The sequence below is a fragment of the Lissotriton vulgaris genome, chromosome 2_1 (assembly GCF_964263255.1).
Source record: "Lissotriton vulgaris chromosome 2_1, aLisVul1.2, whole genome shotgun sequence".
NCBI lineage: Eukaryota > Metazoa > Chordata > Amphibia > Caudata > Salamandridae > Lissotriton > Lissotriton vulgaris.
The window spans coordinates 722,010,468-722,028,557 of record NC_141687.1 but is presented as its reverse complement, the minus strand read 5'-3'; the positions used below and the strand labels follow the sequence as shown (position 1 = coordinate 722,028,557).

The 18,090-nt window shown below is 42.5% G+C and overlaps 1 protein-coding gene across 2 annotated transcripts in view; it reads right to left on the bottom strand.

Moving 5' to 3' along the window:
* TRIM66 (tripartite motif containing 66) overlaps positions 1-18,090 on the bottom strand; it is an 862,818-nt gene that overhangs the window by 62,452 nt on the left and 782,276 nt on the right. For both annotated transcript variants that reach the window (XM_086956002.1, XM_086956003.1), the window contains exons 15-16: positions 10,997-11,343; positions 8,991-9,123 (exon numbers count right to left, since the gene is read on the bottom strand). In XM_086956002.1, coding sequence (XP_086812128.1) covers positions 8,991-9,123; positions 10,997-11,343 — 480 coding nt within the window. The remainder of the gene's footprint in view (positions 1-8,990; positions 9,124-10,996; positions 11,344-18,090) is intronic.

The window sequence follows — 18,090 nt, the reverse complement described above, 5'->3', positions numbered from 1 at the left end:
TTCTTGGATCTGTGAGAGGAAGCCATTGATGTCAAATCCTCTTCATCTGATGAAAGCACTTCCTTCCGAGTCTTCATTTTTTGAAGCCAGGTCAACAGCCGGCCCTCTCTGTCCCGAAGTGTTTTTGTAGAGAAGGTTCTACAAATCTTGCAGTCCGTGGCCTTGTGGTCGGGGTATAAGCAATATATACAGTTTTTATGCTTATCTTCCACAAAAAGTCGTTTTTTACCACAAGAGGCACAGGACCTGAATAAGGCCTTCTTCTCCTTGTCAGACATGTCTTGATTGCAGTTGAAAAAGTTGTAGAAATAACTTGAAAGAATGAGAAAACTGAGCCGAGCTCAGTGGAGACTCCCTAGCACAACGTGCGGTAGAAAAATCTGAGGCTCTGAACTCTCTCAGGAAGGTTCTATGGGGTGAGGCTACTCTGATTGGTCCTGGCAAATGTTTGGTCTCTTTTACACAAAGAGAGTGATAGGATACAAAATGAGATGAGGCCTAGGCCTATGTTTCTCTTTTGTTTCTATGGTTGTGATACTACTGAGGCTCCCATTCCGACCACGGGGAATGATACAAAGCATGGGAATCTATGAAAGTTCCAATACTGGGGCAAGCAGTCCTATATGCTGCTTTTTCTCCCCTAGGCATGCACAGTCGTCAGGGTGCGTGTAAAGTGGGGGTCCACTCCTTGCAGGGGCCAATGGTTCACTACACATGCTCATTCCAAAACTTAGGAGAGGATACATTAAACTAAATGATTTCAATTGTTTTTAGTAAATAAAAAGGAGCACATAGTATCAAGTTAGTGGGCAAATGATTGCAGTGTAGTGTTCTGTCCTGGTAGAGAGGACAGCCATAGGCATACATTCATGGGACCCTCCGGGTTACAAGAGTTTATGGGTCATGGGTCCCACCAATAGTTCATGGTAAATGTCGGAGATTTGAGTTTCACATTATTTACTGACTGAATATGTGCGAGGTTTATTGTTGTATTGCAAGATACCTGATAGCAACCAAGCAACATATAGTTCAAGGAAGAATATTTACTTTCTAGTTGAAAAGCTTCCCTTTTTGAATGCACCAAGCATGTGTCAATCGTGTTTTAAACTTTACATTTTGACTCATTCATAAGGTTAACTTCTGTTGAAAATATGCAGGTGATACACATTAATTGTACTTTTCACATTTATATTTATTATAATATCTAGGTTATTTTTTATAGTGCTCAGTTAGGAGGCCATTTCAGGGCCAAACTAAAAAAACTATAATCATAAACCTCTTAGATCCCTGCATGTGGTTTACATATGAAAATAGGCATTGTGAATCTGATATTTATATGCATGCATCTTACGCTTTTACTAAGATTTTACCTCACCAAGGAGGGTGCAATGGGGTTATGCCGGCTCTTATTTTTATGAAGAGACATAGATTCACAATGCCACTTTTAACAAGTACCAATTTCAGATTTTATTTAGAAGCATTGCATAATCTATGAAATATTTTTGGAATAGTTTTTATTAACCATGTAATACAGTTTAGTTAAGTTGACTACACATTTTTCACCATCTATTTTTATTTGGGTTTGGTCCCTGCTTTCGGGGTTCAAGGACGGTAATCTTGGACATTCAGCACTGGTTGGCTGGTGCCACACAAAGTGGATAAGCTGCTTACGTAACGCTCTTGAGTAAGGATGAGTTTGTACATTCCATGGTCTTTTCTTGATACCATCATGCATGTCAGGCCTCCTGCGAGGTATGCCATCATCTTGAGTCTGTAAGGAGCTGCTCTTATGACCTGGGCCTCACCATTCATTTGGTGAGCATGGCTTTTATGCACTCCAGGGTGGAGTTGTTCACCAATGGCCCATTTCCGGTTGTGGGAGCTAACTGCACACTGCCGTTCAGCAATGCTACATTAATGGTGACCTATCTCTGGTTGCTGATTGTATTCAAACCATCAGTTTCTGGACATGAGGTAATGTAGTTTAACTCAATATTTCAAACCTTCAATTCGGCTTTCTATTAAACACCCAGCTGTGTCACACCCCATAGCACCATTCATGTAGTGAAAACTTAACCCTGTAACCACAGTGTACCTTTTGACCGTGACCTCCTCTTTGCACCGCAGTTTTCTTCGGACACCTCTTTTTCCACCTCTAATATAAAATCTCAACGCTTTGAATTAACCCATTCGTGCACCATTCTAGCTGGTTTGGATACTGTAATGGACTGAAAAATCCAAAGCCCTCAACAAACGTCAGAATGTACAGAATCTCGAGGCGTTGACTGACTCCAGGCTCCTGTTAGCACACATTTGTCCATATTTCCATGAGCGACAGATACAACTTCATAACCATCTGCTTCATGCATAAGTCACTTCTTGGCATCCAGAAAACGTTCCTAATAAACAAAAGGCATGTAAAGCACTCATGCTTCACTTCCTCATCCTCCCTCTCCACCAGGATTTCTTGATTTATGGTCTCATGCATTCAAACGATCTCCCATGTGACTTTTAAATTATAACCAATCTTTTTACTATCTCTTTCAAACATCACATTGTGTTGACGCCATTTTCCCTTTTCCTCTCCTGAAACTTATGAAAGGGCTCTTATATCACTTTCATTAGCAAAAACAATAGTTCTCATTTTTGCGGTATAATAGCTGTGCCAATGGTTTTTAGAAATGCTGTACAGCATCACGATGCTGTGCAGCATGGCTAACAAGGAAATTAAAAAAAAAGTTACTATGACGCGGGCATGTCATTTTGTAGGCGAATGCACCACACATGCATTTACCTAGAAAATGAAATAGACACTTTTTAAAATTTACGGATCTAAGTTGGATCAGTAAATTAAAAAAAGGTAGCACAAAAGATGTATTTTTTAAGCCAGTCCAGGAAGCAACACAAAGGTCACAGGTAGTAGGAAGTAACACAGATTTTAGGGCAGAGGTCTTCAAACTTTTGTCGGCTGAGCCCCCCCATCTAAAACTTTTTACACGCCGAGCCCCCCCCCACCATCACCACCACCTGACAAAAATGTTCTGGAAGGTGGTACTCTGCATCATTGATGGCCCTTTCCTCCTGCAGAGCCCAGGCCGCATAGGGCAAATAATGTTAAATAAATTAAGAGTCTGCTTGCCAGTAGATGTCTGGAGGACCCATAGGACATCTTGAGTTCCCTACAGAGGGCTGCCTTTAGGGGGTGCACTGACAGTGCTGCACCACCTTTTGTAGCCTCCTGATGGCTTCTTCGCCTTTTTAGCCAAGTCCATTTTATGGCACAGGTGGAGAGGCAAAGAGATTCGCCCTCCTGCAAATGAGGAACTGTGGTCTTGAGCACTCTGCCACCCCAGTTCAGACATGGCCATATGCAAATCAGTCTGCCCTGTGCCTCATGGGAACAGTCCAGCCCGAACTGCCAAGCCATGCCTTCCCTGGACCAAGAAGCTTTGGTTTTGCTTTGTTCGCCATAAGTTGGCAGGGTATGCTCAGACGGGAGTCCCTTGCTCACTTTGCCACTGGATTCAAGCAAGCCGGGCTGAAGACGGCTGAAATGCCAGAAACCAGTCCTCGGAAGCTTGTTTCCGGTCCAGAGAAGGCATGGCTTGGCAGTTCGGGCTGGACTGTCCCATGAGGCACAGGGTCAGACTGATTTGCATATGGCCATGTCTGAACTGGGGTGGCAGAGTGGGCTAAAGAATGGTAATGGATTAAACCCAGATCTGTTGACTGGGTGTGAGTGTTTGATAGGTTCAGATTCTCCGTCCATCACCACCCCCTTTTGTACCATGTTGTACTCTTGAATTGAGCACTAGCACAAGTGAGGGATTGAAAATCTTCACTAACCACTAGCAAACTAATACTGGATTTGCTAATCAAATTACAACAGCCAGCTAAGATAACCTGACCGCACCCCACCTCTCACTTTTAATTCCTCCATCACACGGCTAAGCTTTCAAACCCACGAGGCAATAAGACACAGCTCTGGGCATACTCACAAATGACACAAACCACCTGCTTGAAACGTAGGCTCACAGCACCTACAACACTTTTCCAACCAAGCACATCCCCATAGCGTGCCACCCCTCTGGTAAAGTGCTACGGCACTCCGGAGTGGGGCATATAGCGCTAATAAATGCATTATTGTACATAATATAAAAGGCATTTGCATGCACAATCTGTATATTCATTAAACTATATTTACCACACATTCACTCTCACAGGGACATTATTCCACATCGTGGTGGAGGGGTCGGGCGGTAGCCCACACCCAGGGGTTACACAAAACAGCAGCATGGCGCCTTTCTGTTACGAAGCGTACAGCCATGAACTGTAGGTCTCTGGAGATGTTGCTTCCTATGGATAAAAGGAGGAGCACTTTCGGTGTTCCTGAACCTGACAGAGTCTGCCTTTGCGCAAGGGCACCTATCTGGAGTCTGCTTCAAAGACCATCAGGCTACCTCTACTACAGACAAGACACTGCAGAACAGCACATCTGTAAGTCAGAGCACTGGGCCTTCTCTTTGCAGCCCATACATACAGTCCTATTAGATAGGAAAGGGCGCGCAGCATAAAGCACACTCTGCACCCTGACTTTTGCTTGTGCACTGTTTTGGGTATAAAATGGGTCACTGCAGCATCACCCATATCCCATTTCATTATTGAAGTTTGCAGACATCAGCTCGCTTTCAGGAATTCCCGGGCACCTTTTTTGTGCGGGTCTTACTCTTGAACGATTTGATTTAAGGCCCGTATGAGGACGTCAATAGCTTACCATAACCTTTCCAATACATTTTATTTCGGGTGACTTTCACACAGATGAAGTGTAGTTCATAGAAATGTAGCTACCTAAAACTCCCCAGCAGCCTCCATATTAACATAGAAAACCTACTTAAAAATGCAGAAACAGTTATTGCGTGCATGGGATGGTCTTATTATAAGGTATTTTTAAACGTGACTACTGTAATAGAAGGTCCTGTGAGCTTGTGGCGTGTTTTGATGGAATTACAGTGATTTATCAGAGTTTGCAGTCAACATCACTGGGAGCTGCCATTAAATAAAAACATATTCCCTCATATAATCTCTGTGCGAGAGGTCACCGCTCCTTTGTGCTACAGAAATGTTCTGGATTTTTGGAAAGTTCTCATTGTCTTGTCTCATTGATGCGTCCACCAGGACCCTTTATTTATCTAGGCGAGTAAACTAGAGCATCCCCAGTGCTGTGTTTTTATTTCCCTCCCTCTTGATTTTCCTTTGTCACTAGAGCAGAGACGTGCTGCACCCGTGTACTTTACAGGTTGTTTAAAAGACCATTCCCGTGCAAACGAGGCTTTGTTGTTTTTTCACCTCTTAGCGCCCCTGCATCTCCAGTCTGCCTATGGCTAAGACGCAGGCCTGGAGGCAACAATGAAAGATGAAGTGGTGACGCGCCCCCCCTGAGGGGATGCTGCGCCCCCCCAGGGGGGCGCGCCCCACAGTTTGAAGACCTATGTTTTAGGGGGAGCAACAAAGTGGGGCGGAAGCCACACAGAGCGCATCGATGGGAAACACCAACACAGAGGGTGTGGGTGGGGGAAGCAGCATGGAGGTTGGGGGGCGAATGCAACATGGAGAGTGGTGAGAGAAGTATATGATAAGTGAGAGAGTGCAACATGGAATGCGGGGGAAGAGAAGCACACAGGTAAGAGAGAGCAAGGTGGAGCTGAGGGGATAAGCCCACTGGGGCAAGGTCAACACGAAGGGGGCAGATGACGAACACATGGACGAGAGATCCCAACACAGAGCATGGCGGGCTACATGTTGAGTGCTTAACCAAAAAGAAAAAATTGTGCCTGATAAGTGATCAGTGGAAGAACACGAGTAATGAGGCTGTGCTCTATGGGAGGGACAAACACATGAGGAGGAAGGAAAGCCCACACAAGATAGCAAATAGAAAAGCAAGCTCATAAGAGTGACAATAAAATACACCAGTAGTAAGCAACGGGTTGGATCTAAGCCCACTCTAAGCTGATAACAGGTCATGCACTGTCTCCTAGGTGAGACCTAAAAAGGTTGCAGAATTGTGCCACTATACTGCTTGGTTACACAACTCTTGTAAAATTGAATCGCTACTGTACAAATGACCAAAGGGTGTGCTGGCAATTCAATTCACAAGGCCCAAAAACTTTGATTCATACTATGATTGTAGAAAATTGTGGTTGAGGTGGTCCAAGTCCTTCTCAGACAACAAACACAATCCTTGTCAGGGTGAGCCACAAACAGTCACTAAATTAACCAGTGCTGAACCCTAAGGTAGCTTAGCCCAAAGTATGTCAGATTTAACTTAGAGGCAATGTGTAAAGTATTTATGGGGCACACTAACAGTAATAAAGTGACAATATAGCACAAGAAAAACCTCATACCAATTCAGAGACAGAGAGTCAGTCTTAATAAATAAAACAATACCAGAATGACAAAAATCCAATCAATAGTACCCAGAGATATGCAGTTTCAAAGGTTTAGGGAACAATAGTGCCTATAAGCACAAAGCGGTCAACTGGTTGCACTAGACTGGGGGAAAGTCGCACGTTCAGGTTGACTGCAATGGAGCCCATGTAAGATGCAGGGACCAAGTTAGTCCATTTGAAGAGTTACCTTCTGAATCCAGCGCAAAGTGGTCGGCTCGCAGTGGAGGAGGCAGTAAGGAGCAGGGAGAACATCGTAGATGGTTGTCCATGTAGCACGTTGAGCAGCCTGTCATAGAGTGAAGTTGTGTGTCACGGGCTGTCATTGCTGGACCTCTGTGTTGATGTCCCAGTGGACTGTTGTTGCTGTAGCGCAGAGTGCAGAACTCATTATGTTGGTCATTACTAGTGGTCGCTGTAGCATGAAAAGCAGGTCTCAGGGGAGCTTCACATTGGCAGTCATTGCAGGTGGCAGAGTCTCAGCGCAAAGGGCCCGTTTAAAGTTGTGAAGAGCCCGAACATCAGGATTCCATTGTTTCTTCTTTGGAGGAGCTGAAACTGAAGCCAGTCAAGAGCCAAAGACCTAGGGGCACCTCTTTGGGATCAAGAACTCACTCAAGCAGAAGTCAACATGGCTCAGGGAGGTCCAGTTGCATGTCTAGGCAGGTCCTGTGCAGCAGGTTTGCGGAGCAGTTTCAGGGATTCCTCTGGAGCTTGTTATGTGACTGTAGCAGCTCACACAGGAATCCAGTCAACTGACCTTTGGAGTCACTCAGGTTAGCCTAGGGATGAAGGTAAGCAAGTCCAGTCTTCCTTCTCAGACAGAAAGGCAGTCCTCAGCAGCAGGACAGTCCCCCAGTAGGGCAGCCTTTCCTTTTTAATGTATACAGGTCCAGGAGTGTTCTGAAGAGTGGCTATGAAGGTCCAATATTTATACCTAGTGCCAGCATTTGTGTGGGCGGGACTTCCCCTCCTAATTCCTTATCAGGTTCTAGAAAGTTCTTCCCCTGTCAAGTCTCAAAACTGTCTGGGGTGACAAAATACAGGGCAGGCCTGATGTCAGATTCCTTTGTGTGTTCTGGAGGCAAGGCCCTTTGAAATGTAAGTGGGGCTGGTTACAGTTCCTCCCAGTCATCTTGCTAGGATCGCCCATCATGTTCACACCTCAGCCCTATTTGTGCTACTGTCTGGAAGCAATACACAAACCCCCAAATCAGAGCCATTCACAGTCATATGACACAGAATACTGGCCGAGGCCCACATGGGTAGGGCAAGAAAATACAAAATTTCAAAAAATCTAAATAAATAGCATGGGTTCCAGTTAAAAAAGTATCAAGACGTTATTTGAAAAGTAACTATTAAAAAATGAAACAACAGAAAACACATTAACCAAACTTGAATGCAAGCAAAAAACTAAATAAGGAACCAACACAATAGTATTTCATCAAGGAACGCAATATATTAATATTGTTTCAGCAAACAAAAAATCAAAATACTGGTAAAAATACTAAGGTGCTTAAGTGATCATGCACTGAGTGCAAATTACAAGGTTCATAATGTGTTAAGAACAGAAACAGACAATGAGATATTGAGCTTTTTGACAAATGTATCAGTGGTTTGTTTTTTCTGTAAAATGGTGAACCCTTGATAATGCCAAGGTACCTGGTTTATCTAAAGTGATACCCCCTTTATGGTGATGTTTTGTCAGATAAAGGAAAGGCACTGACAGGACAATCCTTTATTGAGTGTTATTATTGTGTGCCAGCGAGTGGTAACTGCTAGCCTAAACCACCTTCACTGAGTAGGCCTTGGACTGATCTACTACACTACCGTGGGAGAATCAATCGCTATAATAGAGTGCTTCTTCCAGTAAGGGAAAATTGTGAACCTATTATTTGCCCAAGTCTCACATACTGCATAACAAATTTCCTACAGCACACATGTGTGAGAATTTACATACTCATTGGCAAGCACCTCATGACCTGGAACAATCCAGAGATTTACTCCCGACAAACAAAAGAGTAACATTTCTTTTGAAAGAAGGAAGCAAATGAAACAACAGGCAAAGCTGTGGGGTTGTAATGGAAGACATTTCTCCATAAAGAAAAATATTTTCACTGTGGAGAAGAAAAGCAAAAACGCTATCAAGTGTGATTCCACTGGCTTTTTTACATGCAAACATTTTTGTAAATACACATGTATATTTTTGACAAAAAAATGAATTTTACTGACTTTTCCAGGATTATGCCTGGAAAGCTCTGACTGGCCCAAATTGCCAAGCAAACTGTGCAAAGGTCTTGTGAATTACAAACATTAATACATTTGCACCTATGCTAAGAAAATGTATGTGTTGCAAATAACTCCAACACTGCACTAAATGTATCAGTCTGAAGCAGATTTATCACACTATTGACAGTGGATTGACATCTTCTGCAGGTTCTTTTTTTACTTCACAAATGCGCACATTTAAAAATTCGCACCCCCCTTCCTGTTCTACAAAGACAGAAATCTTATCATTTGAGTGTGATATAAACGCTGTGTACGTACCCTCTGGTCATACACATTGAGGCCGGTCTGGTCATCGTCGTTTGTATTCTCTTGGCTATAGCGGACGTTGTCGCAGTCATATTCCATCTCTGGAGTTATCAGGTTCCGGCAGAGGGTGCACACCCATTCACCCCTGCAATTTAACACATAGCATTTTACTCTTTTACATACTACTATTTCAGGGCAGGTGTGTATTAAAAACTGCTTGTATGCCTGCCTGGTTTCCCGTGTATTTACCTCTCTGTCTATTTGTCCAATTCCAAGATTCACTTTAATTAATTAATTAATTAATTAATTAATTGCAGGTTTATATAGCACTAGGATCGACTCCCGGAGGAGTATCTCCGCGCTTCGACCGCTGCGAAACCCTTCCTGGCTTCCCTGAGAGATGGTCCCTTAGTGGGTATCTCCAGGGTGAGACCAGGCATCCCCGGCGGTCTGGTGGGGCCGTTAGTGAAGATGAGGCAAGCTAATGCCCAGAGTTGCCGAGTGTGATCGCTGATCAGAGTGGGCATCGAGGCGAGAGAATTATCGAGTCCGCTGACCCTGGTCCAGAAACCTGCCGCGTCGGGAATCGAACCCCGGTCCCGGGCCGTCCTCTGCTCTCGGGTCTGCCGCCTCTAACCAGTGAGCCACACTACTTCACTTTGCACATAAGTAGTGGATCCGCCCGCACCAAATCTTAGACACAGCAGGAAACTGTGGCAATCAGCTATGATTTAACTCTCTTTAGAAACGGGCATGCTGGGACGACGATCTAAAAGTAATGCCTTTCCTGCCTCCACATAGGCACCTTGAGCATAGCGCAATTGAAGATATTAAAAAAAATTGTGGTTTTGACATCTCGTGTTCCTCACTTAGCAGGGAGAAGGACAACACGGAATTTCCTCCCAATATCCCCCTGAAACAGGATATATCAATTAGGTGGCAATTCTTAAATCAGGATAATTTGGAGACCTCTTTTACAATTCTCTACACAAGATATAGTTTCCCTGAATATTTTCCCATACCATCCTATCTCATTGTTGACCCTTTTCCCAAACGTTATTGCTTCGAATGTCGGAGACAGAAATTGGACTATCAAATAAACCTCATACAGATTATGTATATATCCTTTTTAGCCAATTATAAATCAGCCCTTTCATACTCTGCCTTAAAGATCCATTAATTAAATACCGCCATACGCACCACCCAATAATAATCCGCCCGTTGGATAAGGAGGTACATCCATCATATATTCCTTTATCCAAGGTTTGCAGTGAGGCTCTTGGTGTGCCACGTTCCCATATACAACCTCATAAAATATCACCTGACATTTTATAGAACGTTTCAGGGAAACCAGAAGGGGACACTGTGAACAATATAAACAAACTAAGGGAGTTCAATCATTTCATATAGTGCTGTCCTTCACAAAAGGGATAACAGGAGAGCCCCCTAGTAGACCACTTCCATCTATAAACACTCAAAAAGTGGCTCAAAGTTTTGTTCACAGAACCACGTATCTATAAATATTTAAAGCATGTCATGTCTATTAGGATACAATACTGGTTCAAGTCGACATTAACGTATCTAGTATAGGATTGACTAGTCCCATATATTCCCACAGCCAGATATCCTGGACCATTAACAGTCCTTAACAGGAATTGAATTTGATAATTTGCCTTCATCATGTTGTTTTCTGAATGCATGTCTGTTCTGAACCAAATCTGCAATTCAGGGATCTGTCCTGTGCTGTGTGGCTTCCACAACTAGATATTCTCTGTCTTGAGTAGGATAGTTCTGAGGACAGGAAAGAGTAGAGAGATCTACAAGGTTCTGTGTTGGTATCTAGATGTCATTACCTGTTGGCTGACCTGAAGCTTAAGGAATAGGCTCCTTACTGATATGCCTTTTATTAAACCATGTCATCCATGTATTAACCAGCAAAATAAGTGAGTGCTGAGTGATGTGATGTGATGCCCTGTCACTGTAAATCAGTCAGAGTTCTCACTGATGGAACCACTTACACTGGAAAGCTGTGAAGGGCTGGAACATGGCACGAGAGGTGGAAAACCTTAGGGCAGTGGTCGCAGCATAACATTTCTCCTCCATTCAAACAAACGGCACAAAAATCCTCATTTTCAATGGTATTGGATTCGTCGTGGCAGTGAGACTTTTTCAGGCAGGGGACGCTGTTCACTTGTTTGTAGTCTCCAGTGGACAGAAGAGCAGGAGCATGAGGCAACCCTGTGAGGATTTCCTCCTCTTGTGGACTCTCTGGTTTGACATTCAGTAGAGCTGGTACTGGGGATATCTCTGGTGATGCTGGTGGTAGGAGTGATGGTGACAAAGATGGGTTATTTTCTGGGTGAACCTGTAAATTAGAGATACGTATAATGAAAAACAAAGAGGTCCAAAACTCTCATGACATCAGAGAGCAGTTATCTGCCAGAGTCTTAACTTATCTCACACAAGACACAACTATAGATCTAAATGCAAAGCTGGAATCAAAGTGGTGACCAACTTTCTTGGGCTTCAAGGCCTAACGCATTCGGATGACAGGGGCAAATGGCAGAGCTTTATAAAATATTACTCTGTGCCAATGAAGGTAAATATACAACTCCATTTTCTGTCAGTTCTCCCTGACCAGAGATGGGAACATTTTTCAACTGTATTTTCGCATCAGCCCTTCACTGAGGTGCACCAAAGCTTTCATTTATGAGTATAAACCCATGTGTGTTCATAGCATGCGGATTTATGCTGCCTAATTTATTCAGACATAAAATGACACCTCTATGTCTTAATTGTATAATTGTATGTGTACACAAATCTGCTCACATGAATGGTGAGTTTGTGTTCCAGGGTGGGGGTACATGGCTAAGTACGTGAACATCCACAAATTTGAGAGAATCTTTAGGTATGCGGGTTTGCTGGGATTGACAAACGTTTGCCTGACTGCATCCTGAATGCAGTCAGGTTTTCTCCTGTCATAAATAGGGTGGCAATAAGTGAGAGAACACCCTCAAACATTATTAAGTGTAGTGGAAAGGGTTTCTCCGGGGGGAGGGGGAGTGAAGAAATTCCCAAGGGGAAACAAAAATGTTGTCATGTGCGAGTGCACTTGTGAATTATATGTAATGTGCATGAATGACGTGTGACTACTCTTTTCAGTACCCACTGGAAAGTTGCTTCAGTTACAGAGTCCAAAGTTACAAAAAGTCGAAAATGTACTCCAAATTGAAGTGAGAGCCTACAGGAGTACATTTCCATCTTTCTTTGTGAAACATGACAATTTGAGCTAAAGAGATTTATGTGAAAATGTAATAAAAAATGCCACACCCAGTTCCCTTTTGATGAGTGAAACAGATAGCAGTTTGAATATTCTTTTGAGGCTAGGGTAACAAATGTGCAATCCTATGGAATATCAAAACTAATGGATGTATTTTATTCCTTTGTAACTGGTTACCAATGCAAATGATGTGCTGCCGAGGAATCAACCTACTGGCTGCTGATGCTTGTCTGCTTTACTCAGTCACCTTCATTTACCATACTAACCATCAATTCACTTAATCTCTTTAAGTCCTTGTAGTGGGCACTTTAAGTGGATCGCTCGCGCTATTCGCGCGGTGTGTCGCGCGAATAGCTAGTTCTATTAATGTTGTGTTTTAAATGTAGGGCCACGTGTATGGTGGCCGCGTGTCTTGTTATTATTCAATGTGACACCCTCGTGCAATGTGTTCGTTTGGATGGCTACTCGTAACGTGTGTTCAGTCACCGTTGGAGTCTGCTGCTGGACGGAGGCATCGCGCATAGGGTGGAGTTTATTACTGTACTTTACTGAATAAATCAGTTTCCCTACATCCTGCTTCGTGTGGATTCTTCAACATAATATTTGGCGACGAGGGTGGGATTAAACTCCACGCCATACCCACGCAACATTTTACCTCGTTTCTGAATATTTGGATTCAACTCTCTTGTCTGGTCAGCGAACCCTTCATCGACCTGTTCAGCTGTTTCCAAGGTACGTCGATTGTTATGTGTGACTGTCTCAAACGTCAGGATTGAACATCCAATTTTTAATTTTAATCCAAACCCCTTATTGGCTTTTAACCTATTCTACATGGAGATTGGCTACTGTCGTTAAGACCTTCAAGTCGTCTTGGTTACCAACGCACCAATCTCTGAAGCCGTGTATTAACTTGCCTCCTACTTCACGGAGCACCGCCTTTCTTGCTCATTCCCATTGGTTGTTGGCGTTCAAGTGGCAGTTCTAAGTGGAGGGTTAATCCATTACAGAGTTCACGGTACAGCGCATCACTTTAAGACTGGCTGACTCATTGAGTTCACGGAAGTATTCATTCTCAGCGCATTTCTTCAGCGATGCGCACGCTTGAACTATCTACTCGGAGGTCATGGTAACATTCTTTTGTACAGCGCACTTCTACAGCGATGCGCACGCTTTAAATTAACTGCCTCATTTTACATTTACTACAGCGATGCGCACGCTTTAAATTAACTGCCTCATTTTTACATTTACTTTTACAGCACACCTTTCAGCGATGTGCACGCTTTATTAACTGTTACTTACTAAGTTTAATTTGTATTATTCTGTATTATTCAGCTGTTTTCTTGGTCATATATTACTGTGAAGCTGTTTTCAGTATGGCTAATCTTCATTTACAACACATCACACAACCTCCTCATTTCCTGAATAAGCCAGGAAGCCCAGAGATAATTTGGAAAGAGTGGTTTTCATTATTTGAAAATCACATTGTTGCTATTGATGCGGTTGATTTTTCTCCTGAACGTAAATTTGCCATTCTTTTTGGTTGTTTGGGCCAAGCAGCTCAACGTATTTTTAAAAGTATACCTCCTATACCTCCCCCTGCTGGCCAAAGTGGTGATCGCAATTGGAACTTATACATTGAAGCTGTAGCCAAGTTGAAAAAACAATTTGCTGAAGAACCGAATATTATGTTAGAAAGACATAATTTTTATTCTAGGAAACATAATGAGGGTGAAAAGGTTGAGGAATACATTTCAGCTCTCAGAGTTCTGGCCACAACTTGTGAATTTGGTCCCCTTTGTGACAATTACATCAGAGACCAATTCGTTTTTAATTGTTCATCTAGGAAGATTAAAGAGAGAATTTTAGGTTGTAAGAACCCTTCTCTTAATGAAGTAATTGAATTGTCTTTAAGTATTCAACGTTCCGCAATTACCAGCAAAGTCATGTCAGAGGCATCTAAAGGTAGTATTAATGTAATTAGTTCTCCTGAGTCCAACCCGGACAATGATGTATGCTCAGTAAATGTTAGAAACAGAAATCCTAAATTTGGTCAAAAAAAACAAACACCTATTTGTTACAGATGTGGTTCGAAGAATCATTTAGGTAATTTCCAGGGATGCCCTGCTATGAACAGACGCTGTGTTCCCTGTAAAAAAATAGGTCATTTTCAAGGGGTGTGCAGAAATGTGAAGAAAAGTCCTTCTGTCAATTATATTGAGTCCAATGTATATGACGAATGCTCTGATGCTTTTTCAAATATTGTTGTTACGTTAGATGACAATGTACTAGTGAATGACATAAAAGGCCCTTTGTGTTCTGCTATTATTGACAATGTCCCTTTACAAGTCATGGCGGATTCTGGCTCGCCTTTTACTATTCTAAGGGATTCAACCTTCTATGATTTGTGGAAAAGAGAAGTGAAGTTATGTAATCCAGATGTTAACCCTAAAGCGTTAGGGGAAAAAGACATCAACATGATTGGTTACTTTGAGGGTCTAGTACAATGTCTAGGCAGAGAGACGATTACCAAAATCTATGTAGTAGAAAAGGGTAAAAACATAGTTGGCTGGAAAGACCTAGCTCGTATGGGTCTATACTTAGTTCCTGGCGATGACAATCCAGTTAAGGTTGGGGAGTTACCAATTTCTAGAATTGACTGCATGTCTATTGAGCAACCTTTTGATGTGAAACTTCTAATGGAAGAATTTAAACCTGTATTCAGAGACAATGTCGGCAGCGTTGATGGTTTTGAACATAAAATAAGACTTATTCCAGGAGCCCAACCTATAGCTCATAAAGTCAGATCTGTTCCCTTGAGTGTACGTGCAGAATTGGATAAGTCTTTGAAAGATCTGTGTGTTCAAGGAATTATTAAGCCAGTTGATTCCTCACAATGGGTTGCCCCTATTGTAGTCGCTCGCAAAAAGACTGGCGAGATTAGGCTCTGTGCCGATTTACGCGGCCTAAACAAAAATATTATTGTTGATTGCCACCCCCTACCGAAGATTCACGAACTGCTAGCTAATCTTGGTGGAGCTAAGTGGTTCTCTCTAATTGACTTAAAGTCAGCTTACCACCAAGTACCTCTCTCAAAAGAGTCACAAGAGTTAACCACTTTTATTACACCCTTTGGTGCATTTAAGTTCTTACGGCTCCCTTTCGGCCTAGCTTCAGCTGGAAGTGTCTTCCAGAAACTTATGGATTCACTATTCAAAGAAGTATCCGGGGTGCAGGCTTACCTTGATGATATATTAATATTTGCTAAGTCTTTAGAAGAGCATAACACGATTTTGAGGCGAGTCCTCACCATCTTGATGTCTAAAAAAATGACTGTCCGTGGTGACAAATGCAAATTTGCAGTAAAAGAACTTGATTATTTAGGACATACTATATCTAGGGAGGGGATTAAACCAAAATTCTCTGTGGTTAGAGCAATAGAAGATGCCAAACCTCCATCAGACAAGGACTCTCTTAGATCCTTTCTTGGCCTAGCCGAGTACTACGCTAGATTTGTCCCTGCTTATTCTGAGTTGGTAGAACCCCTACGGAGTTTGTTAAGAAAGGGCTGCAGTTTTACCTGGTCTCCTGATTTAGATAAAGTTTTTAACGATGTTAAGAAACTAATTGTGTCTGCCAAAGCCCTCCACGTATTTAGGGATGATTGTCTTTCTTCCATAACTGTGGACGCTAGTATGTCTGGTCTGGGCGCAGTATTAACCCAGAAAGTTGGAGGGAATGAACAAACAGTTGCTTTCGCCTCTCGCTCACTTAAACCTTTTGAGACAAGATATAGCACAATCGAAAGGGAGGCATTAGCTTGTGTGTGGGCTGTCCATAAGTTCAGAACATATATTTGGGGGAGAAAGTTCGAACTTGTCACTGACCACAAACCTCTGGTTTACATCTTTGATAGAGTGGATTCTTCCTGTATGTCAGCTAGATTGATGAGACTAGTAAGTAAGCTACAAGAATTTCATTTTGAGGTCAAACACATTAGTGGTGGCAAAAACTTCAGGGCCGACTGTCTTTCAAGACTGTCCATGATTAAAGACGATGATGATGACTTAGCCCCTGAAGATATTGAGTGTGTCTCTTTAGTAGATGCTGTAGAGGAGTTTTCTACAGTATTGTCAGAAGTTGATTGGACAAATGCTGGACTCAATGACCCTGTGCTTCAAAAAGTCATACATTATTCAACTCATAAGTGGCCTGAACCCAGGTGTTTAGAGGGCGATTTACGTAGATTTGTTCAGATAGCTGATGAGCTTTCTATAGAAAATAACATTGTTCGCAGAGGTGACAAATTTGTTCCCCCTTTCAAACTACGGTCTCTGATTATAAATGAAGCCCATAAAGGACACCTTGGAATTACTAAGACCATTATGAGAATTAAAGAACATTACTGGTGGCCTTCCTTAGACACCCAAGTCAAGAGATTAATTGATTCCTGCCCCGAATGCTTAGTTTCTGATAAACATTGGCACACATCTAAAGTACCTTTGTCGCCAACCGAATTTCCTCCGAGAGCGTGGGAAAAAGTTGGCATTGATTTTTCAGGGCCTTATTCCATTCTTGACCAGGATTGTAAATACGTCATTTTACTGGTTGATTACTATTCCAAGTGGATGTACCACAAATTTGTTAAGGCACCTGATTCTAATTCAACTATCTCATTTTTGAAAAAGGTTTTCAATATTGAGGGTTCCCCCAAAGTGCTCGTGAGCGATAATGGCACCCATTTTGTTTCTGAAAAAATTGTAGAATTTTTAAGTAGTCTGGACATTAAACAGCTAAAAGTTGCCTTATATTCCCCATCTTCTAATGGCTTGGTGGAGAGAGGGAACAGGGTGATTAAGGAGGGTGTTCAAACAGCACTAGCTTGTGGAGCAAACGTAGTTAATTTCATTAAGGAGAAGGTTTGGTACTACAATACATCTCCTCACTGTACTACAGGGGTTTCCCCTTTTGTTTTGTTGAGAAGCAGAGATTCACACTCTAAATTATTTCCTTCTTGGCTTCAGAAATTATCGGGAAATAAAGACATTAACCTAGATACTGTCCGGAAGAATGTAATTAGGAATCAAACGCTCATGAAAAAGAAATTTGATTCTAAACATAATCCTCCATCCATAGATATTTTCACTAATGACTGGGTTTTGATCAAAAAACCAGTCAGGGGTAAAAAGGGAGAATCTAAATTTTTTCGTCCTCTGAGGGTACTCAAAGTCAGCAAGGGGGCAGCTTTTGTCGACAATAAAGGTTGGTGGAACAAACGCCATTTAGTGAAAGTTTCCCCCCATCAAGCAAGCATTATTAAGAATTTTAGGAAAGATCCTCCTGAGGAGTTGGACTGGTGTCATTGGTTGAAGGACCCTGTTAAAGTGGATGAATGTGTTGATAACCTGGGGCAACCATCCACCAGCCATGGTGGTCCTCCTGTTAATGCTCCTCCTTCAAGAGTAATTTCTTCCCATGGAAGAACCATCAGAGTACCCAGCAAATTTAATGTTTTTGTAAGGTATTGACGTTGTGCACAGCATTCAAGTACTCATGAGTTCATGGCTTTTGTCTTTAATGCTTAATTCTGTTTCTCTCCGTTGTTATAAGGGGGAAGGTGAAGTAGTGGGCACTTTAAGTGGATCGCTCGCGCTATTCGCGCGGTGTGTCGCGCGAATAGCTAGTTCTATTAATGTTGTGTTTTAAATGTAGGGCCACGTGTATGGTGGCCGCGTGTCTTGTTATTATTCAATGTGACACCCTCGTGCAATGTGACCGTTTGGATGGCTACTCGTAACGTGTGTTCAGTCACCGTTGGAGTCTGCTGCTGGACAG